This window comes from Euleptes europaea, chromosome 1 (assembly GCF_029931775.1).
Source record: "Euleptes europaea isolate rEulEur1 chromosome 1, rEulEur1.hap1, whole genome shotgun sequence".
NCBI lineage: Eukaryota > Metazoa > Chordata > Lepidosauria > Squamata > Sphaerodactylidae > Euleptes > Euleptes europaea.
This window is the reverse complement of record NC_079312.1, coordinates 146,614,652-146,640,708: the sequence shown is the minus strand read 5'-3', so window position 1 is coordinate 146,640,708 and position 26,057 is coordinate 146,614,652. Positions and strand designations below refer to the sequence as shown.

The following is a 26,057-nucleotide window of genomic DNA, read 5'->3' as shown; positions in this document are numbered from 1 at the left end:
TCATCTAGTTTTCATTCTCCTGTTTTCAAAGTCTTCATTTCTCTAAAGAGATCTAATAGTTGGCAGTTACAATGTAGGTTTAATGTTCATGCAATATCTTGGCTTGAGAGTATTTGCATTCGGTTACTTTATAAAAAGCATTTTTCTTCTCTGTCTCTCTCTCTCCTGCATCAAACCCAGTTTGACTCTTTTTAAAGATTGAACACCCCATGTAAATTGTTGAGATTTCAGGGCAGCCCTTTTTCAGAAGACTTCATAATTTTGATTGAGCCGACCTGCAACCTAGGCACAAGTTGAAATATTCTTATGACTGGGTGAACACTTGTGGAATCATCTTGGGTGACTGGAAAAGTCAGTGTGGACTGTGGGGATGGAGTAGAAAAATGCATGCATGAACCAGCATTTCATTTTCTCCTCTGAAGATTCTTGATGCATCTTCATCCTTCTTTGGAATTCATGCTGCATATCTTCCTCCGCCAGGGTTCTGAGTCTCTTCCAGAGGACGTGGTCCCCTTTGATGCAGCATCAGAAGTTCCACTGGAGGAACAGAGAGCTGATGCCATGGTACGGATCCAGGACAGCCTGCTGGCTGGCCGAGCACCCGAAGCACTGTCCCTCTTGCATTCAGCTAGGTAAGAAAGCAGCTTGAAGGTGTCTCAGTGCTCTTCTATTTCAGAGGTGGAAAGCCCATTGACCTTTATGCTGCTGTTGATTTCCAAAATGTCTAAGGAGGATTGTGAACCAAGCCTGAGCTTCAGAGGGCTGCAGGAAGCTCTGCTTCCTGGGTGAAGCCAAGGTAACTACTGTGAAGGCAACTCTGCTCCTTACCCCCTCTTGGAAGACCTGCCTCTACCAGAGGATAGGAGGAATCCCTTGTCACTAGAAGTTCTCAGTATGAGGGAGAACTTCAAAGTACAAACATTTTATTCCAGCACAGTCCAGAAGGTGGGTTGGATTCTGTCAAAAGTTAGTCCTTAAGGGTGACATGTTGGTCAAGAACAAAACCACAAAGTGCTGGAGCGTGAGTTCTTACAACCCCAGGGCAATGTGTTACCACCAGTTCCCTTACTAACCCGCCAACCAGTCACCAAGGGAATAAGCATCCAGCTCTCCCAGGTCTAAACAAGAAGTCAATCTTGTAATTACTCTGGTAGCTGTAGCCAATAGATGCTGGATTCAGATTGAAGCCCCCAAACCCAAGAAAACCACAAACTATAATTAATAAGGATTATTAAAGGAATGTGCAGGAATATACAATACAAGAGCAGTGAACAGGAAGGTTAAAATAGTAATACTAAATATCTAACCTAAGACGTGACTGAGTCCAAACAGTTTCAAAGTCCAAGGCAGGTGTTCCAGCCACAAAGAGCAGAAACTACAATGAAAGATCTTCCTGTATGCCGAACAACGTGTGTTGGCCTGATTCTAATTAACCAATCAAAAGTTTTGCTAAGTGGGTGACCTCGACTAATCAGGTGTGTTGCTAGCATAAGACAATGTAATCTGCAGCTGTACAGGGCCCAGTTAAGCAAGCCACCTTCCCCAGTTCAAGGGCCCTTGCGCTAATAAGATGGAATGTGTAGGCAAAACTCCCTCCTAGCTATCTTGGCCTTGGAACCTCTAGGCCCCATAACTTCATCCATACCTGTGTCAGACTCCCATCTTTTATCTCTCTACTCTGAAATTGTAGTCAGCATGACCTTGAATTCTTAGAGAGAGAAGCTTCTATGGTTTTTGTTAGACCAGAAGCCTGAACAAATGTTTCTGAAAACATAAGAAAAGCCATGCTGGATCAGACAAAGGCCCATAAAGTCCAGCAGGGGCCAACCAGGTGCCCACAAACGACTGCAGCAGCATCCTGCCTGTGTTCCAAGAGACTGCTAGGCAAGCCAGTTTCTTGACAGATTCTGCTAATGTCAGCTGTTGATGGTCATGGGTCTTTCCCACTTGCCCTTCCCAGATGATGGAAGAGAGGCCAATTTTGTCCCCTTCCCCATAGCCCAACCTATGTGGCTGTTACACTCCACAGCTCCTGTGCTTCTGGAAATAAACTTTCCCAGGATCAGAAAGGACTACTGGAGAGATGACAGAAAAGGGCGTATTGTAAGGGGTGTTGTTATGTATATCAAGGAAGGCATAATATCTAATAAACTAGAAACAATAAAAAGGGCAGATTCATCCACAGAATCCTTGTGGAAGACAATTCCGGGCCCCAAAGGTAATTTAGTACTTTTATCAGCCCCCTGACCAAAAGGCTCAGGGTAATCTAGAACAGGAGAATGAAATCAGGGAAGCATGCAAAGGTGATAACGTAGTAATAATGGGAGACTAACTACCCTTATATTGACTGGATAAAGAGGAAGTTGAAAAGAACAGTTAGGAAGGTTAAATCTCTGGAAAAGGCATGGGGGTTACTCAAGTCCGCGTTACTAGAGGTTCAGCTAGATTGTATACTGCAGGTCAGGAAAGTTGCTAATAAGTCCATGAGTTCACCACCATGGCTAGCGAGTAAAGCGAAGGAAGCTATTAGAGGAAAAAAGGCTTCCTTCAGAAGCTAATAATTGTGCTTGCGAAAATGGCCACCTTGACCTTGTGGAGGTTGCTGTGTAAAGTCTACAATAATTTTGTTTACAGCTAGGACAATATATGAACTCATTGATAAGAATTGCTTGGAACTTTTGAATAGCAGTGTGCATTTAGGTCTATGATTGATGTTAATTCATTTTGGACCATGTGGTTATGAATTATAAATTTTATATTGTTATTTAGGAACTTGATATAATAGTGTGGTAATCTATACCGATTTTGTGGTTTGTATATTTGGTATAGAGTTGTTCTTTTTATACCTATTGTTAAGCAAACTTCATAGTCATGGGATAAAAGGACAAGTCCTCTTATGGATTGAGAACTGGCTGAAAAATAGGAAGCAGAGAGTAGGAATCAATGGAGGGATGTGAGCAGTGGGGTCTCAGGGATTTGTGTTGGGACCGGTGCTTTTCAACCTGTTCATCAGTTACCTGGAGTTGGGGGTGACCAGCGAGGTGGCCAAGTTTGCAGACCACACCAAATTATTTAGGGTGGTTAAAACAAAATTGAACTCCAAAAGGATCTCTACAAACTGGAAGAATGGGCATTAAAATGGCAAATGAGATTCAGTGTGAGCAAGTGTAAAGGGATGCATATGGGGCAAAGAATCCCAACTTCACATATACACTGATGGGATCTGTGCTGACAATGACAGATCAAGAAAAGGATCTTGGAGTGGTAGTGGATAGCTCGATCAAGATGTCAACCCATTGTGTGGCTGCTGTGAAAAAGGCAAATTCCATGCTGGCCATAATTAGACGAGGAATAGAGAATAAAAATGCTGCTATCTTCCTCCCTTGTACAAATCTATGGTGAGGCCACACTTGGAACACTGTGTACAGTTCTGGCCACCACGCCTAAAAAGGGATATTGCAGAGCGTGAGAAGGTGCAGAAAAGAGCAACCAAAATGATCAGGGGACTAGAGCAACTGCCCTATGAGCAGTGGTTAAAATGCTTAGCTTGGAAAGAAGGAGGTTAAGGGGCGGTGATAGAGGTCTATTATGCATGGTATGAAAAGATTGGACAGGGAGAAGCATTTCTCCCTTTCTCCTAATACTAGAATGCGGAGTCATCTGCTGAAGCTGAAGGGTGAAAGTTTCAAAACAGATAAAAGGAAGTATTTCTTCACACAATGCATAGTTAAATTGTGGAACTCCCTGCCCCAGGATGTGGTGATGGTTGCCAACTTGGAAGGCTTTACGAGGAGAGTGGACATGTTCATGGAGGGCAGGGGTATTCGTGGCTACTAGTAAAAATGGATTCTAGTCATGATGTATACCTATTCTCTCCAGGATCAGAGGAGCATGCCTATTGTATGAGGTGCTTTAGAACACAGGCAGGATGGTGCTGCTGCAGTTGTCTTGTTTGTGAGCTTCCTAGAGGCACCTGGTTGGCCACTGTGTGAACAGACTGCTGGACTTGATGGACCTTGGTCTGATCCAGCATGGCCTTTCTTATGTTCTTATGAGAGGGGAATGTGGGAAAGATCCTGCAGTCCCTGCATACACAGATCATGGGCTCCAACACACTGACTCTTGACTGATCTGGGTACTGTTCTTGAACTGATAGTAATGTTTTATCCATTTGTAAAGATTTCTGTTAGCCCTCTTGTCCAGAGACAAATGGTATTAAACTGCAGTAGATCTATAAGAAAATACTGTTCTTGCAGCTCTCAATCCAGTCAGAAAAACCTGAAAGAAGTCTGAGGTAAACATGGGTTGAAGTATGTGAAACCTTTTTAGTTGCCTGTTTAAAGCTCTGGCTTCAGTTTATTGAATGAAGACCTTCCAGCCATTGGTTCCACTGCTGAGGTCTTATGGGTATTCATTAATGTTCTAACTGCTCAAAGTACTTAACACCCCTACCCCTGTGAATGCACCAAGCCTCAAGACAGGCAGGGTTGTTAGTGTGTGTGGGGGGGGGCAGACAGCACTATGTCAGAGGCATAGACTAAGTGTGTGCAGGAAAATGAATGGGCCATGGAGTACAGAAGGACCCAATAATGGATATGTCAGGGTTTTTAAAATATCTCCTTCATCAAAACTTTACAATTAGAGAAAGTGTTGGAAACAGATGGCTTTCCAACTGAATACTGTAAAAAAGTTGAAAAGGGTCTTTTGGTTGTCCTGTTCAAACATTCATTAAGGCTTATCAGAAGGAATTCCAAAAACCTTGTCAAGTGACAAATATGATTGCCCACAGTTAAGAAAAGATCACCAACTTTGTACAGACATATTTGTGTACTAATATAGCGGGAATCTTAGCGAGAATGATAAACGATTGAATTTCTAAAAACACTTACAAAGGTCAAAATGAAAGTCTGTTGGTCTATGAATAACATTGTTTCTTTTATTTATTTACAGAATGTGTACCCCACCTTTCTGCCCCCATTTTGCCTATCAAGGTGGCTAAGTAACAGGAGTAATAATATTTCCTGGACTCCGTATTTTGACAAACTTGTGCTGTCTAAAAATAATGTGTATTTTGTTTATAACTTGCCCTTTTTCAGTGCTCGACTTGTGGGGTAATGGAAATAATAACCCTGCTCTTCTTGCTGTGATCATCTAATCCTCCCATATCTGTTCTATCCCCTAAGGGAGGTGTGGCCTGAAGGGGATGTTTTTGGATCTCCAAGCCTTGCTCCAGATGAAGAGGTTGAGCTGTTGAAACATATCTTTTTTGCCAGCCTCCCTCGTGAGTAACCACACTCCATATATAGGTAGCGCAGGAACAGGGAGAGTCAGGCATAGCTGCTAGGGATTACTAGGTATTTATTTGTTGTTCTCTAGTGCTGACCTGTGATAGCCAGCATGGTGTAATGGTTAGAGTGTCAGACTAGGATTTGGAAGACCTAGATTTGAATCCTCACTCTGCCTTGGAAGCTCATTGAGGTGGCCTTGGGCCAGTCACGCACACTCTACTTAACCTGCCTCACAGGATTGTTGTGAGGATAAAATAGAGAATCGGAGAACATTGCAAGCTACTTTGGGTCCCCATTGTGGAGAAAAGGGTATAAATGGAAGTACATAAATACTTGCGGTCCTTGGTGGCTTCCCAGGTTGATCTGTATGGGTATGAACTGTGCTGCCTCACAGCAAGGTGGTCTTTGGGTCTCTTCCGTTGGCTTTCCTGCACAATCTGCCTTCTCCCTTCCAAAAACAGCAGTACACAGTCACTTGCATAGTTGTATTATTACAAAATCTTCATATTATCCCCCCCTGCAAGTTAAGGGCTCTTTGAAGTGCAAATGTAACAAGGTGAGGCTCCTGGTTTTTAGCTTCCCCTTGTCCAAAACACGCAGCATTCCCTGGCAGCTTGTCAAGGAGAAAAGTAGAAGTCTGGCTGCAGGTGTGCAACCAGATCCAGTTTAGAATGCTAGTTTTGAGCTTCAAAGCCCTTCAAGATCTGGGACTTGCAGACCTTGGAGTCAGTCTCGGCAACCACACCTGTAACATTTGTCAGATCAGAGCTTGCTTTTATGTATTTTCAGTGTGTGAGATTGGAACACGTAGCCCCTAAAAGCACTGCCTTTACAGTAGTGGTCCCATGGTGATGGAATTATCTTCCTATGGAGAGTAGAGGACGTTCTTTCCTCCCTATCCATGATTAAGCAAGTCTGCAAGAGGATTTTATTTCAGCTGACTTTTGGGGGTGGAGGCTGGGTATCTGATTGTTAGTGGTGCTTTGTTGAATTGGAGGTTGTGTGTGTTCATTTGCTACTATTTTCATTGTGTGTACTCTTAAATGTCCTGTTTGTAAGCTGCTTTTGAGTGAAGGAGAGGTGGTGTTCAGGCATTTTACATCACCATAATGTTGCCACTGAATCAGTTTGTGTGGGTGAAAGGAGGTGTCAGAATGGTAGCTGACTCCCAGTTTATAGAGAGGGCCAGGTTACCACAGGTATTTAATTCGCTTGTAGTAGTTACATTCCTTTTGAAATATGTTCAATTTGTAAAAAGAATTTTGTCTTTGGGCAGGTTATTTAATTAAGTGTAGACAGGGCCAGGCAACACAGTTTACTGCCACAAGTGGTGTGAGCACCGCACAGGATCCAGCCACTTCCCGTGCTGCTGCCTGGATCCAAAAATGATCAGTCTTACTGCTGGGCAGCAGTATAGAATGCATTAAACATAAGAGCCTCACTATCTCCTTTACCACTTTTGGAGAATGCTGAAGGGCTTTCTTCTGTTCAACCAAGACTACTGAAATACCTTAGCACAGGGGTCCCCACTGTGGTGCCTGTGAGTGCCATGGCATGCACCAACACTTTTCCTGGTGCTCGCCAAGTGTTTTTAGAAAGTGGGTGAGCCCAGGTGTGGGACTTTTGCCCAGCAGATCTTCTGATTTGCCATTGGAGATTTGATTGGCTGTGCAGATTTTTCAAAATGTTGCTTTTGCAGCAGCTGCCACCACAGCATAAGAATCTTCACTGTGTGGCTGAAGGCAAGCTATGGTAGCCATTTTGTGCCTGCGCCTATTACCCTGTGTTAGAATTGCAAAGATGCCTGCCCACAGGGTCAAAAAGGTTGAGTAATCAGGGCATAGTATCTTTTGAAAGGTGCTGGTAAACACAGTATTGTTTAAATGTTACACATCTCTTCTGATATTCCCAGGGCAAGCGGCACCAGAGACATATGAACCTGAAGAGGCAGCTGAGGAAGAAGAGATTACTGAGGAAGAGCTGGCATCTGTACGAGTATCAGAGAAGGAGTTCAGCTTTCTGGACTATGTGAAACGGTATGCAAGTTTTGAGGTGTATGTGTGTCACGTGCCCTATTTCTGTTCTCTCGTGTCCTATTGGCTTGAAGGTTTTAAAATGTCAAAAAGATATCCTTTGTTTTGCATTCCTATACCAGCCACTTTAGTATGTCGTTCGCCAACCAGTCATTGTTATCTTTGCCATCATGTATGCTAGAAACTTCCTAAGAGAATGAAATTTGAGATTTCTTAGGAAGTTGAATCCTGTGCCTAATACCATTATGTACTTCCATAGAATTGCAGTTTTGATTTTGTAACTTTCTTAATGCTAAGCATGTCTCTTGTGTGTATCCTTGCATGCAGGTTTGCTAGCGCTAATGTGGTCAAAGTTTACACCCTTCTCTTCAAGAACTACCAGCAAAATAGCACCCACACCAACCACTGTGTGGTGAAGATGCTTCACCGCATTGCCTATGACCTCAAGATGGAGGCTCTGCTGTTCCAACTTTCCATCTTCTGCCTCTTTAACCAGCTCTTTAGTGATCCTGCCTCTGGGGCTTACAAGGTGAGGGCCCTGCTAGAGGTATGTGAGTTTGGGTCAGTTTTCAGGTGTGATTGGAAACTCCAATTAAAAGAATATCCAGTAGCTAGGCTGGGGTGGGTGAATTTTTAAAACTTATTTTCTGTCTCATCCCATCACTCAAAGCTGTTGACAGTTGCTTCAAAACAAAATCAATTACATATCACAATAGAACACTAAATCAAATGAACACAGCCAAACAACTTTCTTGGCCCTGCAAATGCATTACTCCTCCATTATGGGTTGGAGCTAGTGTAAGGACCTTCTGAGTCAGGGGTCCCCAACTTTTTTGAGCCTGTGGAGACATCTGGAATTCTGACACGGCATGGTGGGGGCAGCAACAAAATGGATGCCACAGAAGAAGAATTGGTTTTTATATGCCGACTTTCTCTTACCACTTAAGGAAGAATCAAACCAGCTTACAATCTCCTTCCCTCCCTCTCCCCACAACAGACACCTTGTGAGGTAGGTGGGGCTGAGAGAATTCAGAGAACTGTGACTAGCCCAAAGTCACCCAGTTGGCTTCATGTGTAGGAGTGGGGAAACCAACTCGGTTCACCAGATTAGCATCCACCACTCATCTGGAGGAGAGGGGGAATCAAACCCGTTTCTCCAGATTAGAGTCCACTGCTCCAAACTACCACTCTTAACCACTATACCACCCTACAGCCAGCCACAAAATAATTGCCACAGCTTAACTTCAGTAACATAGTGCATATTCTTGTGCTGTGGTGGCAGTTGCTGCCAAAGGAACATTTTTAAAAATCTGGACAACCAATCAGAAGCCTTGCTGAACCAAAAGTCCTACCTGGCCTCACTCACTTCCTAAAAACACTTGACGGTTGTTGGCAGGTGCCATGGCATCCACGGGCACCAAGTTGGAGAGCATGTTCTAAGGGCTCTGCACAGATCCCAGTCTTCCTTTCTGTCCCCTTCCTCCTCCCACAAACATTTCCAACCCCAGGAAAGTTTATTCCCAGTGTTAGAGCTATGCAGGTAAGGAGGTTACAGTGGGAAGGGGAACAGGGGTGAAACTGCTCAAGCAAGAGGCAGAAGTGGCCCTCTTTCCTCTCCCCACTGTAACCTCCTAACCCATGTGGCTGCTAATCTATGCTGGTCCTCCAACCTTAAGAATAAACTTTCCCAGGGTCAGAAATAAGCGGGGGAGAGGAAGACAACCTGTCAGTGTTTTCTGCCAAGTGATTGCAAGATCCAAGTTTATGTATAAACATGAACATATGAAGCTGCCTTATACCAAGTTAGGCCATTAGTCCAGCTGGCTCAATATTGCTAACTAGCAACTGTTCTGGCTCTCAGCAAAGAATGATCTTTCTCAGTATCTGTTACCCAAGTTCCTCTTTTATCTGGAGATGCCAGCAATTGAACTTTCAGTGCTCAAAGCACATACCGTATCACTGAACCCTGCCCCTTCCCTGGGTCTTTGGAGAGCCACTCCTCATTGGAGAAATTGCTGTTGGATTGAATGGCCTAATGGTCTGACTCATGTATAAAGCGATTCTTTGTCTTGTATCCCCCTTTTTGATTTTCTGTCTCTGTTTCAAAGCTTTGAAAGAGATAGAAAATCAAAAAGGGGGATACAAGACAAAGAATCGCTTTATACACACATCCTATGGTTTTGGCTGCTTACTCATTTATTTCATCCATGTTGTCTTTGATTTTATTTGAGAACAAAAAGCCCTGCTCTTTTGCTGTATTGACATGATGGGCCTTCACTGCAAGAGGGTTCATTTTAGATTACCAGGGCTTAAGAACTAGAGCAGGGGTGGGGAACCTCCGGCCCCCGGGCCGGATCCGGCCCGCGAGATCATTTTGTCCGGCCCCCGGCCCGCCTGCCAAGGCCGGGAGCTCCACAGCCCACCTGCCGAGGCCGGGGAGCTCCACGGAGCTAGCTATCGCTAGCCAGGCCCTCATCGCAGCACTTTGGGCTTCACTGGGAAGCCGGAGCGCGTGCACACAAAGCTGGAGGTTGATTGGGTGATTGTGGGGGCGTTTCCTCCAAGTCTCCCTGCTTCCTGTTCCTTGCGCGCGAGAGAAAACACGTGCCTGGCCAGCTCTCTCAGCAGCCCAACTGTGTTTCCTTGGCCCCCTCCCCTTCGCCCGTGCCCTACCGGCTTTTTCCAGGCGAGTGAGTGGCTTACCTCGAGTTCTTGCTGCGGCGAAGCCCCTGCCTCCATTCCCCCCCCCCCCGCTGCCTGCGCGCTTGCCCCACCACGGCCTCGAGTTCTTGGGGCAGCAGAGGCCCCTGCCTCCATCTCCCCCCCCCCGCCGCCTGCGTGCTTGCCGTGCCACTTGCTGAGGGTCCCTGCCCAGCCCTCCCTCTGCTTGAGCCCCTGGCCCACGCGCTTGCTGCGCCGCCGCCGAAGGGTCCCCCGCCAGCCCTCCCCGTGCTCCATTCCCCCGGCCTGCGCGCTTGTGTATGTGCGTGTGTGCGCGAGATCCCCGGGCCGCTGGTGAGTGCGTGGGTGTGTGGGGGGGAGGCCTCCCACCCTCCCTTTTCTTTCTTTCTTTCTTTCTTTCTTTCTTTCTTTCTTTCTTTCTTTCTTTCTTTCTTTCTTTCTTTCTTTCTTTCTTTCTTTCTTTCTTTCTTTCTTCCTTTCCCTCCCTTCTTTCCTTTCCTTCCTTCCTTTCCTTCCTTCCTTCCCTCCCCTCCCTCTTTCTTATCCTTCCCTTCCCGCGCCGCCGCTTCCACAGGGTCCAGCCCTCCCTGTGCTTCATTCCCCTGGCCTGCGCGCTTGCTGCGCTGCCGCCGGAGGGTCCCCTCCCCAGCCCTCCCCGTGTATGTGCGTGTGTGCGGAGATCCCCGGGCTGCTGGTGAGTGCTTGTGTGTGTGTGTGTGGGGAGAAGCCTCCCACCCTCTTTCCTTCCTTCCTTTTTTTCTTTCCTTCCTTCCTTCCCTTCTTACTTTCCTCCCTTCCCTCCTTCCTTCTCCCCTCCTTCCTTCCCTTCTTTTCTTTCTTTCCTTCCTTCCCCTCCCCCCTCTTTCTTTCTTTCTTTCTTTCTTTCTTTCTTTCTTTCTTTCTTTCTTTCTTTCTTTCTTTCTTTCTTTCTTTCTTTCTTTCTTTCCCTCTTTCCCTCTTTCCCTCTTTCCCTCTTTCCCTCTTTCCCTCTTTCCCTCTTTCCTTCTTTCTTTCCCTCTTTCTTTCTTTCTTTCCCTCTTTCTTTCTTTCTTTCTTTCTTTCTTTCTTTCTTTCTTTCTTTCTTTCTTTCTTTCTTTCTTTCCCTCTTTCCCTCTTTCTTTCTTTCTTTCTTTCTTTCTTTCTTTCCCTCTTTCCTTCTTTCTTTCTTTCTTTCTTTCTTTCCCTCTTTCCTTCTTTCTTTCTTTCTTTCTTTCTTTCTTTCTTTCTTTCTTTCTTTCTTTCTTTCTTTCCCTCTTTCTTTCTTTCTTTCTTTCTTTCTTTCCCTCTTTCCCTCTTTCTTTCTTTCCCTCTTTCTTTCTTTCTTTCTTTCTTTCTTTCTTTCTTTCTTTCTTTCTTTCCCTCTTTCCCTCTTTCCCTCTTTCCTTCTTTCTTTCTTTCTTTCTTTCTTTCTTTCTTTCTTTCTTTCTTTCTTTCTTTCTTTCCCTCTTTCTTTCTTTCCCTCTTTCTTTCTTTCCCTCTTTCTTTCTTTCCCTCTTTCTTTCTTTCCCTCTTTCTTTCTTTCTTTCTTTCCCTCTTTCCCTCTTTCTTTCTTTCTTTCTTTCTTTCTTTCTTTCTTTCTTTCTTTCCCTCTTTCTTTCCCTCTTTCTTTTCTTTCTTTCCCTCTTTCTTTTCTTTCTTTCTTTCCCTCTTTCTTTTCTTTCTTTCCCTCCCTTTTCTTTCCTTCCTTCCTTCCCTCCCCTCCCTCTTTTTTCCCTTCCGGCCGCCGCCAAAGGGTCCAGCCCTCCCTGTGCTTCATTCCCCCAGCCTGCGCTCTTGCAGCGCTGCCGCCGGAGGGTCCCCTCCCCAGCCCTTCCCGTGTATGTGCGTGTGTGCGGAGATCCCCGGGGTGCTGGTGAGTGCTTGTGTGTGTGGGGGGAGAAGCCTCCCACCCTCTTTCCTTCCTTCCTTTTTTTCTTTCCTTCCTTCCTTCCCTTCTTACTTTCCTCCCTTCCCTTCCCTCCTTCCTTTTCCCCTCCTTCCTTCCCTTCTTTTCTTTCCTTCCTTCCTTCCCCTCCCCCCTCTTTCTTTCTTTCTTTCTTTCTTTCTTTCTTTCTTTCTTTCTTTCTTTCTTTCTTTCTTTCTTTCTTTCTTCCTTTCTTCCTTTCTTCCTTTCTTCCTTTCTTCCTTCCTTCCTTCCTTCCTTCCTTCCTTCCTTCCTTCCTTCCTTCCCTCCCTCCCTCCCTCCCTCCCCTCCCTCTTTCTTTCTTTCCCTTCCCGCCGCCGCCAAAGGGTCCAGCCCTCCCTGTGCTTCATTCCCCCAGCCTGCGCTCTTGCTGCGCTGCTGCAGGAGGGTCCCCCTCCCCCAGCCCTCCTCGTGTATGTGCGTGTGTGCGGAGATCCCCAGGCAGCTGGTGAGTGCTTGTGTGTGTGGGGGGGAGAAGCCTCCCACCCTCTCTTTCCTTCCTTCCTTTTTTTCTTTCTTTCCTTCCTTCCCTTCTTACTTTCCTCCCTTCCCTCCTTCCTTGCTTCTTCCCTTCTTTCTTCCCTTCCCTTACTTTCCTTCCTTCCCTTCTTTTCTTTCTTTCTTTCCTTCCTTCCCTCCCCTCCCTTCTTTCTTTCCTTCTTTCCTTCTTTCCTTTTTTCCCTTCTTCCCTTCTTTTCTTTCCTTCCTTCCTTCCTCCCCCCCCCTCTCTCTCTCTCTCTCTCTTTCTCTCTCTCTTTCTCTCTTTCTTGCAAACCTCCAGGTGGTGGCTGGAGATCTTGCAACCCTAGCCTCTTTCCCCCCCTCCCCCACACCGGGAGATCTATGCCTGGTATGGCCCCCGAACAATGTTATAAATGTGAAAATGGCCCTCGGCAGGAAAAAGGTTCCCCACCCCTGCACTAGAGGGATAGAGTTAATGTTGGGTTTTAGTTACTTGGTTTCTTTGTAGCTTGCAGCTTTTGGTCACTGTGAGTAGATCTAATGATCATCAATAGTACAAAGAAATTAACACCAACTCCATAATACCAGTGGGCAACAATAAAGGAAGTGTATTTTGAATACAGAAAAACAGCAGTGATGATGATATAACTGAGGCCTACATAAACATACTGGCTAAGAGACTCAAACAGGAAGTGTCGCTCTTAAGTGACTTCATCAAGGTCCTACTCTCAGCTTCAGCCTTTTCCTGCAATATAATACTAATGCCTTAGTACAGGTCGAGTATCCCTTGTGCGAAAATCCAAAAACCAAAATGCTCCAAAAACCGAACGTTTTTGAGCCGACAGACCTACGTGCGTTACTCCCTTGTGAGTTGGATCAGCTGGCTTTCCCTGCAGCACTTGGGATCTGCCCGTTGCCATGCTCCGCTGAGGATTCCCGTGGCCAGCGGGCTTGAGGGCTCGCTGGGGTAGGGCATGCTGCTGGTGGGACAGGAGGCACGGCATGCTGTGGGCTGTGCTGCTGCACTGAACGAGGACAATGTGTGCTTCCGACTGCTGGCTGTGGTCATCACTGCATATTTTGGTCTTCTGATCATAAGCCCCCCACAAAAGTCCTCAATCAGCAGATTGCTCTCTGTGTTAACTAGCATCTACTGTGTGTCCTGCTTTTTCCAATGTGGTACAGAATCTTTAAAGGCCTTCCTGGGCTCTGAGACTGCTTTACAGTGTGGGCATATACTTTGTGGTTTTCTCCCTCCACCCCATGAAATATTCTTAGAGCATGAGCTATTGACTCATGAGATTTAAAAAAAATATATTAATTAAAGAAAATATTTTCTCTCTCCTCACATTCCTAGGAGCTGGTAACCTTTGCCAAATACATTGTGGGCAAATTCTGTGCACTGGCATACACCAACAAGAAGGCTTATGTGGAACTGTTGTTCTGGAAAAGTGCGGCCGTGGTACGGGAGATGACTGTGGGCTATTGCATTTTGCAGGAAGAAGAAAGGTGAGTTTATAGTTTGTCTGCTTGGCCAAAAAAAAGTAGATCAGGTTTGTATCTCTATTGGAGATATAGAAATACATACAATAGAGAAACAACAAGCATGAGATATTGTTGGTCCCTTCCTTCAGTTGTTCATTCCCCTCTAAAACAATAATGTCCCAGGGATGGGTGGATGCTGTATCCTGAGGTCAAATAAGGACAGATATCTAAACAAGGCTGAACTGGGTCTTGATTCCCACTTTACTCTCTGGAACACTGTCAAGAAATCTTTCTCAGTACTGTGTCTCCGGCCACAAACAGCTCAAACTCTCGCAAGGCATGCCAGTGGACTGAGGCCGAAGAGGAGGAACTTCGGGAACTCTACTACAAGTACAAGGAAGTGGAAGGTACCATCTCAAGTTCCGAAGGGGAACAGCTAGGCAGGTAGAGAGAGATGATGCAATCTAGACGCCAAATAGAATCCCTCAATTTTATTCTCTGGCCCTGCGAACTACAGCTGCGAGCAATAAGAGGTGGGGGGAGAGAGAAAGTCAGGATTCCTGCATTTTATTTCCAAGTGGGAAGTGGTTCCGGTGAGGGAGAACTACAGCAGCCATGGTTTCCAGATCCCAGAATTGTGCAGCTTTGTACATAGGCTACTTGAGCAGCCAAATGCGGTGGGTAAGAATTGCCCCCAGGGATGGAAGCTTTAACCATTGTTGGTTCTCTATTAAAGGGCTGCAGATGACTACTAAAGGTTTGCATGTGGAAGGAGGGCTCTTAAAATGCACTGCATATGGAAGGAGGGCTCTTAAAATGCACTTCCCTTTGTAGGAAACTTTTTGCTTCTGTTTTCATATATGATGGTGTGTGTGTCAAGATTTCCATTTCTCCTAAGGCATTACATACCATTCCCCCCCCTCATCAGGAGAAGATGTCCTTAACAGTATCCTGGCACACCTGAGGACCAACAACCGGACTCGAAGACAGGTTGCCAAGCAGCTGGTGCGCTTGGGGTTAGCAAGCAGCATGCGAGACTTTCCACATGAGCGGTAGGTAATTCTTCTTTGAGTTTGGGATGGGTGCAAAGTTTTCTTCCAAGGGATTTTGGTGCTGGGCTGTGGGCTGCAGACCTCTGCAGCCTTGCTTACTCAAACCTGGAGCATGGGAGGAGGTGAGCTTCACAGTCACTGATGTTGATATGCTTTCTTTTACAGAAGGAGGACCCGCATCGTCCTGTGGACGCAGGATCAAGAGGAAGAGCTGCAGCGGCTCTTCGAGGAATTCCAGAGCACAGATGGTGAGGCTGGGTGGCTGAAAGATCCTGGGTCTTTCTGAGTGCTAGGGGTGGGCAGCGATGGAAAAGCTGGACATGACTGAAAGGTACACACCCAGATGTTTCACAGTGGGCTTGCCTGCTCTTCTGCCAGGATTATTTTCCAACCATCTTCTCCCAATGGTGACTATTTTAACCCTTTTTGTCTACTTCTGCTGTTTTACTCCCTACCTTTCTATCTGTGTTTCTGATTACCATGAAATTAATACTATGAAACATTGCTATGAAATGAATGAATATTTGGGAGGTGGCCTTTCTAAGGAGAATAATCTGCTCCTCTTTATATCCATGTACCATTTTTCCTCGTCAAGTCACAGGTGACTTATGGCGACCCTGTAGGGATTTCAAGGCAAGAGACATTCAGAGGTGGTGTGCCATTGCCTACCTCCATGTCACGACCATAAAGGTGGGGGGGGGGGAATAGTTGGTCCGGATGGGGGTTGAGCTAAGCTGCCTTGTCATATTTAGCCGTACTCCATCCCAATTCACACTTGGTTTTGTTATCCCGGTCTCTCTTCCCTTTGGCAGATATCCTAGGCAATGTGATGAGGCATATCACAGCGAAGCGCTCCAAAGCGCGCATTATTGAGAAGCTTCTCAACATGGGGCTGGTATCTGATCGTAAGGAGCTTTACAAGAAACACAAGCGCAAGCCTCGCAGCCTTGGTGCGGTATGGTGCCCATCCTTTGTTCTCTCTGTGTGTGTCTGGACAACATATGTACATGCTCATGACACGCTTGCTTGTGCATGTACATACACATTAGAAACTTGGCAGTTGTACAGGTCTTAAGCAGGCTTGATCTCTTTCCAAATGGCTGTGTGAGAGAGAGAGCAAAGTTTCCTCTTGCGCTTCAACTCCCTTCCAAACATCCTTGCATCCAGCTAATAGTCAAGAGGTTCTCCAGCCCAAAGGCCCTGTGGGAGGTTCTCCCTACTCAGTCTGGAACATTTTATTTCCTTGGTAGAAACTGCACCATCAGTATTCTGTAACAAAGTATTTTCTCCCTTACTGGAAAGGATGTTTGTTGTTTCTGTCTGTTGCTGCTCTATACTGTGGTGTACTCTTGTCTTTCTTCATTGCTTTCAGAACAAAAATGTATTCCCCAAGGACTTTGAGGTGCCTGACCTAGATGAGGTTAATGATGAGGATGAGGAAGAGGATGATTTGGACAGTGAGGATGAAGTGGAGTCAGCCTGGGAGGATGGTGGCAGTGACTTGTGTAACAGACCCCTGGATGGGTGGACTAACAAAAAGGGGGCTGCTGCCTCTGACAGGGACTACCAAGAGCTCATACGAAGTTTGCAGCAAGAAGGTGAGAGACCAGCAGATTATTCTCCTTAGAAAAGTTCACCTTGTAGCAGAAAAGGAGGCAGTGCTCCCCATTGTCATCCTGACACAATGCCATGGTGCTAATGGATAGCAGTTTCCAAACTCCCTGCCTTCAAGAACCTGCACAGGTGTGTGAGCCTTCTGCAGATGGCATTATGGATGTCTTGGAGTTTCCCAAGCTGATAGTGCTGGGGGGACTTCAACGTCCATGCAGACGTCACCTCATCTTTGCAGGCCTTGGACCTGGTGTCAACCATGGTGGCACTGGGGTTCTCCCTGTTCATTTCGGGTCTCACACGCCCAAGCAGGTCACATGCTGAATTTGATCTATCGGTCAGGGATAGATATGGGGCTGATGTCAATTGAGGATGTACTGTGGTCAGACCTCTTTGTCCTGAAGGCCTGGGTTGACTTCCTGTCCCCGCCCTTTTTGGGCGGCGAGCAGATTTATGCTTGCCCGCAGAGGCTCATGGATCCAGTTGGATTCCAGAGCACTCTGTAGGATCTGATTCCCCCTGGTGTTTCCTTAGATGAGCTGGCTGAAGACTGGTATTGCCGACTTTCCAAAGCCATTGACAAAATTGCTTCCTGATGCCCTCTTTGCCCCTGTCTCAACCAGGCTCCATGGTATACTGCAGAGCGCTGGAGTAAGAAATGGGAGTATAGATGGCTACAGCAAGTTTGGTGGTGGGCTCGCGACAAAGCTGCGAGAACATCTGATAGGATGCTTATGAGGTGACGGTGGAGGCTACAAAGAAGAAATACTATGCAGCCTCCACTGCATCTGCTAGTTCTTGCCCGGCTCAATTCTTTAGAGTAATTAGATCACTTATGTCCCTTTTGGCGGGACAGTCAAATTCAAATTTGGTCCATTGCTGTGAGGCTTTTTCGAGCTTCTTTGTGGATAAAATCTTGTCCCTCCACCACAACCTCCCTGCCAACATTGATACAGTTGACGAACTTGGAGGCCCCTTGCCCGTCTTCAGGTCCAATATTGGACCACTTCATTCGGCTGTCCCAGGCTGATGTCAACAGGCTCATGGTGGCTGTGAGGCCCACCACATGCCTCCTGGACCCATGCCCATCCTGGCTGGTTAAGGACAGTGGGGATGCAGTGCAGGCTCCCCTGGGAGAGATCATTAACCTGTCTTTTAGTACAGAGACCTTCCCAGTGAGTTTGAAGGAGGCAGTGGTGTGTCTGATCTTGAAAATACCATCTTTAGATCCTAGGGATCTGGCCATCTACTGCCCAGTGTCGAATCTATTTTTCCTGGATAAGATAGTTGAGAGAGCAGCAGCTGAACAGCTTCAGGCATTCCTGGAGGAAACATCAGCCTTTCCATTCCAGTCGGGCTTCCGCCCTGGCCACGGGACGGAGACAGCTCTGGTCGCCCTCACAGACTATCTCTGCCGACAGCTGGATCAAGGTGGATTGGGGCTGCTGATTCTGTTAGACCTTTCAGGTGCCTTTGACACAGTCAGTTATGACCTTTTAGACAACCGCCTTGCTGACATTGGAATTCAGGGCTCAGCCCTCCAATGGCTGCACTCCTTCCTCCTTGGTCGGGACAGAGGGTAGTGCTTGGTGAAGAGGTATTGCCACTGGCACCCTTTGGTGTGTGGGGTCCCGCAGGGAGTGATCCTCTGCCCTATGTTATTTAATATCTATATGTGCCCCTTGCCCAGCTTGTCTGGAGTTTTGGGCTGGGTTGTCACCAGTACGCTGATGACACCCAGCTTTACCTGTTGATGGACAGCCATCTGGATTCTGCCCTAGACACACTGGCCAGGTGCTTGGAGGCTGTGACTGGATGGTTAAGACAGAGCTTGGCTGAAACTAAATCTATCGAAGACAGAGATCCTGTGGCTAGACCGGGGCAGCCCTGAGGTGTTGCGCTGACTCCCAGTTTTTGATGGCATACAATTAACCCTCTTAATTACAATCTCGGCTTCAGACGTTTTCTTTTTTTAAAATTTAATTACACTTGAATGAAGCCAATCAATTACCGTGATTAGTAGTTATGTTTGTAGAAATTATATCTCACTAAGAGATAGGCTGTCTTGTTTAATGTATCCACCCCAGGTAATGACACAACTTGTTTGAACATAACTAATTAAGTTCTTTTTATTGCTAAAGCTTCATAATAAAAATTCTAAAATTGTAATTAATAGTATAATGTGAACAACAATATATAAGTATAAAAAACAAATCTAGGTTACATGAAAAATACTAACAGATCTGAATGTAAAGGGTTACATACCCCATTATAGAACACAGGATACCATAGTAAGAGCATTGCCATACCTGGTAACCCTCTAACAGACATACAGCATGTCTGGTAAAGAGTTTCCAACCTCTTTCAATTTCAGGTCCCTTTTTATACCTTTTAAGAGTCTAACTGTCATGAGAACATGAAATCATTCCAAAGCATAAAAGCATGAAATCTACTGATGCAGTCAATTACTGTGATAAGTGGCTATGTTTCTAGATTTTGTATTTTACTGGAAAATGCTTTACCTTGTTTAACCAGCCACTCCAAGTAATGATACAAACTTCGAATTGTAACACAATTCTTTTATTGTTAGCTTCTAGTTAACTAAAGTAAAAACACACAAGTATATTGAATTTATGAAAGTTATATTGTATGAAAAAATCTAACAGAATGTTACAGATCTTTCATGGTAAAAATTGAATATACAGTAAAAATACAAAGTTCACATTCCTCTGGATGGGCCATGCTGGAAAATTCTTTATACAGACAGCACAGCAGCATGTCTGTTAAACAACTTTCAACCTTTACAATTTCCAACCCCTTATATACTCTTTCAAAGCTGAGTTGTCATGAGAACTCAGATCTGTTCCCATCTGTTACAATTTTCACATCAAATCTTTCCTAAGGATCAAAGACATAATTCTTATATATTAAAAATACAAATCAGACAACATTTCCCCCCAATAAGTATTCATTCTAATCTTCCCACCTGTTGTACCAAGGATTACAGGTGAATGTGTTACGTAGAAATGTGATAAGAATATGCAGTTCCGAGTATGTTCTCAAAATCTAAAATTTCATCTTCAAACAGTTTCACACGATAACCCAGATAATGTGATATGAATGGTAACCACAAATCATAAGTATCTCGTTCAATATGTAGTGAAGAATACTTTTATTTACACTTTACATTCTCAAAAAAGATGTTAGTATTCTGAAATAATGCACTGGTATTACCCCCCATACAGAATGCAAAGAGACAGAAATTTTTATATCTCTTTGCATTAACAAAGTTCTCTTTGGCCGTATGCCCGGATCTGGCTGACTTCACTGTATCTGCTTCACTCTTAGCTTTCTACTAACCATAACAATTTGTCCTTGCTAAACTCCAGCTGGGATTTTAATACCTTAATTGCCGTAATTTGCACTATATTTAATGGTCTTAGATGACCTATAAAAATATAAAAAATATGCATTCTCAGTCTAAGGTTTTTTCTTCAAAGTCACAATATGGCAGGTTTGATGAATTAATACTACATTTAACCACTAATAATAAACAGTTTTAGTTGCTACGTGTTAATTAGCACTTTATAATATGCTTTAAGAGTTTAAAAAAACTTGTTTCAATAGTGAAGACTGAGAACCACCCACCCACCAACCTGTCAAAGACAGTAAAATGGCTCTCGATCAAGCAATTTTTTTCTGCAGCCTAGAAGATAAACAAACTTATCTTCAAGTTGGCTTTGAGCCTGGAATACAGCATCAGCTGAACATTAGAGCTGAGGTTGAAATATTATCAGCTTGTAGCTTACTTCTCAGGCTTCTGGTACTATAAACATCTTTCCCGCTTAGATGCCATGTCTCCCGGCTTAGTTTAACTTTAATGCTGCTGTTTGCAACTATACAATTTTAATTCTAAGTTACTAAGACCACAACACCATCATATCTCCTGGTACGCCCGCCAGAGAGCTTTACTGTTTGCTAATAATAATCTACTGGTGGTCCCCAGCTCCAAAAGCGTCCGGCTGTCCTGAACTAGAGCCTTGGCTTTTTCAGCCCTGACCTGGTGGACCACTCTCTAGTGAGACCAGGGCCCTGCGGAATCTAGTCAAATTCTGTAGGGCCTGTAAGACCAAGATGTTCCGACAGACCTATAGTTGAGAGCAGCAATGGTTTCTCATCAGAGCTGGCCTCCCTACCCCTTTGTGTTATTTAATCTAAACTGGGGACCCTGACTGTTTCCCCAGGCCCACCAAGGACCTATGCTCTAGAGATGAGCGCCAGTTGTTTAACTGATTAATTAACAGGAAACTGGTTTTAAAATTCTAAAGTTGATTTATTTATATATTTGTGATTTTATTGCTTTATATTGATGTTAGCCACTCCTCAAGGTAGAGGTTCTAGCCCATCCCTTTGCTGCTATGCTGTTTTCTATTTGGAGGTTGATAATATTGGAAAGCGTCCAAAATGTGCTTCACCCCATCTTTATTCTGAAGTAGTGTAGTTCATTCTATTAAATTCTGTTGTATGTAGACCAAACCTTTGTCCCAAGCCCCAAGCATAATTTCTTAGACTTCTTAAAAAATTGTAATAACTTTACTTCTCACTCAGTGCTCCCATCTCATACATACAATCTCTTGAGTCATGAAATAAAATAAATATTTTTATTGCTGAAGTTATATTAATGGACTATATCACATAAAGGGGCTTGAGCCCAGGCTGGCCTTCTCTGGGCCTTGGTATAGTGTCTCCATTTCCTATCTCTTCTGCTCCCTTCTTTGTCCGAAATAATCAAGAGAAGGGCTTGCTCTCCCACCCATCTCTGCTTTTTGTCTCCACAGGCCTGTCTGGTCCTCTGCTGTGGCTCCAGAGCTGTCTATACCGCACAGCTGGTGACAGAGAAGAGGATGGTAAATATAGGGGGAACTGGGCTTAATATTACTGTTTCCTAGTTCTGTGCCTCATTCTTAGGAGGATGAGAAATTGTGGCTTAATGCTTGTACCATACATACTCGCGTATAAGCCGAGTTTTTCAGCCCCAAAAAAGGGCTGAAAAAGCCGAACTCGGCTTATACGTGGGTCAATACGGTAGGGGAGGCGAGGAGGGAACTTACTGCCGCCGCCGGGCCCACGCCGCTTCCTGCTGCCAAGAGCGGCCTGGGGCGCCCTCCTGCAGCTGCAGGGAGGCTGCCCCAGCCCTCGCCCGGCCGCGCCGCCGCTTCTCGCGGCCTGGGGCGGCTGCAGGGAGGCTGCCCCGGCCCTCGCCCGGCTGTGCTGCCGCTTCTCGCGGCCGAGGGCGGCCTGGGGCGGCTGCAGGGAGGCTGCCCCGGCCCTCGCCCGGCCGCGCCGCCGCTTCTCGCGGCCGAGAGCGGCCTGGGGCGGCCTCCTGCAGCTGCAGGGAGGCTGCCCTGGCCCTTGCCCGGCTGCGCCGCCGCTTCTTGAGGCTGAGGGCGGCCTGGGGCGGCTGCCCCGGCCCTCGCCCGGCCGCGCTGCCGCTTCTCGCGGCCGAGAGCGGCCTGGGGCGGCCTCCTGCAGCTGCAGGGAGGCTGCCCCGACCCTCGCCCGGCTGCGCCGCTGCTTCTCGCGGCCTGGGGCGGCCTTCTGCAGCTGCAGGGAGGCTGCCCCGGCCCTCGCCCGGTTGTGACGACGACGCCGTCAGGCCCGCGCCGCTTGCTGCCGGGAGCCCAGGTAAGCCTGCGGTGGGGGGGAGGGGTTATAAGCCGACCCTCGGCTTATACGCAGGTGCCTAATTTTTCCCCATTTTTGGGGAGAAATTAGGCACCTCGGCTTATACGCGGGTCGGCTTATACACAGGTATATACGGTAAATATTTTAATAGGCAGGGAGCTAAACACTGTGTCTTAGTTTTCCTCCTAAGGCAAGAGCTGAATATCCACTATGACACTGTTGGCAAACATATCTTTCCTGGTACAGTGGCCAGAACTAAGCCGGATGGATTCCTTATTTCCTCAGGCTGTGCCCAACCTGTGCCTTTGGTGCCACTTTCTGAAGAGAACGAGGATGCTATGGAGCACAAAGGCTTCCAGAAGCTGTTACGGCATGTGGGGATACGAGCCCCAGCCAATGAGCAGGTAACTTCTTTTTTGCTGGAAAAGGAAAGAAGACAGGTGTGTGGAACATGATGTGTTGGGATAACATGTTGTGATGATTTACTGATCTGAGGTTGCTCCCCCTCTATCCCCTGGAGGGCTTTTTTGAAAGCAGCATTGTTACCCATTGTCCAAGAGCTGCAGTGATGCTCATCTCTCTCTCTCCTTTCTGAATGCGTGGTTGGAATGAGGAGTTGGTCAGATTGTATATTATTCTGGACGAATGAGACAAATATGAAGTTCTGATGAAGATTTTTATGAAACGGGATTTGAAGCCGGCAACCTGTCGTATTTATCTACTAGTACTGAAGATTTACAGTTATTTTTCTACTGATACTGAAGAGATTATTTATAGCTTTATTTTATTAACTGATCCACTAGTGTTGCATAATTGAAGAGGTATCCACGACACATGGAAGAACAAGTTCAAGGACTGCAAAAGGACTCTTGATTCTATGCCATTATCTTGATTCTATGCCAGTAGAATTATTGTGGATTGAAACCTGGATGTATTTTAGTCAGTATATATAGGTGGTCATAATGTTTGGACATGATAAATCTATGAGTATATGTCCTGCAGCCACAGCTTTTGTATTTTGAGGTTTAATTACAATGTTGGTGTGGCATAATCACTATTTTTCCTTGGTTGGTTTCCTTCTTTGCAGTGTGTATTCTTAGGATGTAACTTTGTGTTGTGCTTTCCTGGAGGCCTCCCTGGGTCCTGGCAATCCGGTGTGTGCCGTGAGGGCCTTGCTTGGAACAAGATTCCCATGTGAGAGAGCACTGATTTGGATGAGGACTATGGCGCGCAGGAAGAAAAGAATAGCAGAGACTGGGAGAACCGGGGAGGGGGGTCAGGTGCTGGGAGGAAGCCGCCCCTCTGCCTGCACACTGCGGTGTCCTGATCCAAGTCAGCCCCCATGCACTGAGAATTGAATTCCGAGTGCAGACTTGCATTGCAGTGCACGTCTGATCTAGTTTGGCTGTTAGAGATGCTGAGTCCACTTGTTCGGTAAAGATGTGTGCTGTTACTGGGCTGAGCAAGGAAGAGTAATTGTAACAAGCACACAAGCCACAAAAGTCTGTGGTTCAAAGCTGAGTATATTCAAGGTAATGATGCTAAAGCAACATATGCAACTTAAACATGCATAATTGCATCAATATGTATGCATCAAACAGTACACAAATTCTCTACAACAATATAACAAGACAGGAATACAGTATCCAAAAGCCAAGCTGGAAAGCTTCCAAGAGCGGGGTCGAAAAAAAGTCCTGCAATAGCAATGAGGAGCATGCACACTGTAAGTGGCAAAAGGATGAGGCGAATTGCGATCCTGCGTCTTGGCTGGAGGCTTGATAGGTATAGTTATACCCAGCAATTCTTGTGCAGACAAAAGTAGAGAAACGGTGAAAACCGTCCTTACACCCCACAACTGGCTGGGTGTCCAAGGCTACAACAAGGCCTGTAATGTATGAGCCTTGGATAGGATCAGTAATGTTGGTCTGTATGCATGTGAAATGACAAGCACCGGTTAAACTTGTTTCATATCCTTCTTCAGAAACATGATACCCTCTTGTGGTCAGAAGCTGACAGCACTTAACCCTCCCCCCCTAATTTTACTTCCTATAGGAATCTTTCTGGCGCATCCCAGCCAAACTCAGCCCAGAACAGCTGCGGCAACTGGCTGTTTCCATTGGCCTGCAAGGAATGGCAGATGAGACTAAAGAACATCCACCTGGTGAGGCATATACAAAGGGAGGGGCGATTGTCATGGAAGCCCTGTTGGCTGATATGAAGACCTTGTGGGGAGGGGGATATGAAAGAATTTAACAAAACACGTTCTTTTTCCACAAGGACTTTTCCAGTTTTTCCAATGGAAATTTTTTTGCACAATGAAAAAAACTCCTATGGAATATCGTATCTTTGAAATTGGTTCAATGCTTTTAAGATGAAGTTTTACTCACTTCAAATGTGTAGCATTAAAATGCCTGAAGATTTGTTTCCAGTTTTTCCAGTGGAAATTTTGGGTAGTACTGAAAACTACTCCTATTATATTTTTGATTGCTTCAGAATTTCTGGAAATCTTACACTTTTCAGCTAATTCCTATAGTGAAACTGCAGATAAAGTTTGAGCTGCTTATGTCAATTCATTGCCGCCCTGATTGCCTTGCTGGCTTACTGTCCCTGGCCTCTGCCTTGGTGATGGCCTGCTTTCCATCCATGCTGCTCAAAGGTGTTCTACTCATCCAACCTGCTCCCTGCCTTCTAGTTTTCTAATACAGCCTCACATTCTTATAGTTCTTTACTGTTTCGTCTTTCAGTACTTTACCTCCTCCAAATATCCTTCAGTGCTAGTAGCCCTTTTCCGTGGATTTTCTAGTTCCTTGGCAGAACCATGATTTTCTTTTTGTCTGTCCACCTTTTTGCTTCAGCCGATAGCTCCTTACTTTCTTAGACCTTCAGGGTTTATTTGTTTTCTCCAAAAACACTTGCTGATTTAGGCCTGCCCATATTAGCCTTTCACTGGGCTCAGAACTTGGCCTGTCAAAGTTGTATCACTGGACCTTTCCCTTAGAGTTGAGAGTGTTAGTCAACAGTCCATGACACCACCACCACTCAGCCAGTGGCTGGAGAATGCTTGCAGAGACACAGTAGACGTTTTTAGGATACTCGCTAGCACACACACTACATACCTCTCATATATAAAAATTATGCCTTGCTGGTTTTCAAGCCCAGTAGGGATGTGTGCATGACTGCAGGTAAAACCCAAAGCAAGAAAATCAAGTGGCTTCATATCTCAAATGTAAACCTTCTCCTAAGGCAAGTTCTGATACTCTGCTTCCAGTACATGTGTCTGTTGCAGCCAAACAGCTGCTGCCATATTTATATATCACAAAATGTTGGTTAGTTTTTGCAGCTGTGCATCCAACATGGTGTGGGGTCAGTAGTATTTGCATTGTAAGTCTAAACACTTATAAAAAATAAAGAATGGCAATTACAATCCGATAACTATGAGAGTCTAAACACACACAATTATTTTGGGCTGGATTTTGCAACAATTATGCAAAATTTCCCAGATGTGGGATTAATCAATTCAGTGACCTGATTCCAATTGTACAGCATTATTTTGAGGGCATGCCCTCAGAGCTAGAACAAGGCTTTTCTTTGTAAGTTTTGTTTTTTGTCATGCCTGTGAATTTGTGGAATTGGTTAATGTGTTCTAATATGAGGTTATGTCTGGAATGAAGTCAGGGGAAAGGAGTTCCTCCATGACTGGCAGAATGATACACACATGGAATATTCCACACCTATCAGATCTATAACTTACCAAGCCATACTCTGCACACTAGCATGTATGATGCCCTGCCCCCCAAGGGAGAAGGGGGCTTGATAAACCTGTTGCTTTTGTTGTCTGCCTAGCATGACAAAGCAG

The 26,057-nt window shown here is 45.5% G+C and overlaps 1 protein-coding gene across 1 annotated transcript in view; it reads left to right on the top strand.

Moving 5' to 3' along the window:
• The window catches only part of TIMELESS (timeless circadian regulator), a 66,052-nt gene that overhangs the window by 33,962 nt on the left and 6,033 nt on the right, over positions 1-26,057 (top strand). The window contains exons 15-27 of the mRNA XM_056853976.1: positions 481-632; positions 5,184-5,281; positions 7,201-7,324; positions 7,649-7,850; positions 13,726-13,877; positions 14,175-14,260; positions 14,782-14,905; positions 15,071-15,153; positions 15,718-15,860; positions 16,278-16,503; positions 21,355-21,423; positions 22,487-22,605; positions 24,254-24,362. Coding sequence (XP_056709954.1) covers positions 481-632; positions 5,184-5,281; positions 7,201-7,324; positions 7,649-7,850; positions 13,726-13,877; positions 14,175-14,260; positions 14,782-14,905; positions 15,071-15,153; positions 15,718-15,860; positions 16,278-16,503; positions 21,355-21,423; positions 22,487-22,605; positions 24,254-24,362 — 1,687 coding nt within the window. The remainder of the gene's footprint in view (positions 1-480; positions 633-5,183; positions 5,282-7,200; positions 7,325-7,648; positions 7,851-13,725; positions 13,878-14,174; positions 14,261-14,781; positions 14,906-15,070; positions 15,154-15,717; positions 15,861-16,277; positions 16,504-21,354; positions 21,424-22,486; positions 22,606-24,253; positions 24,363-26,057) is intronic.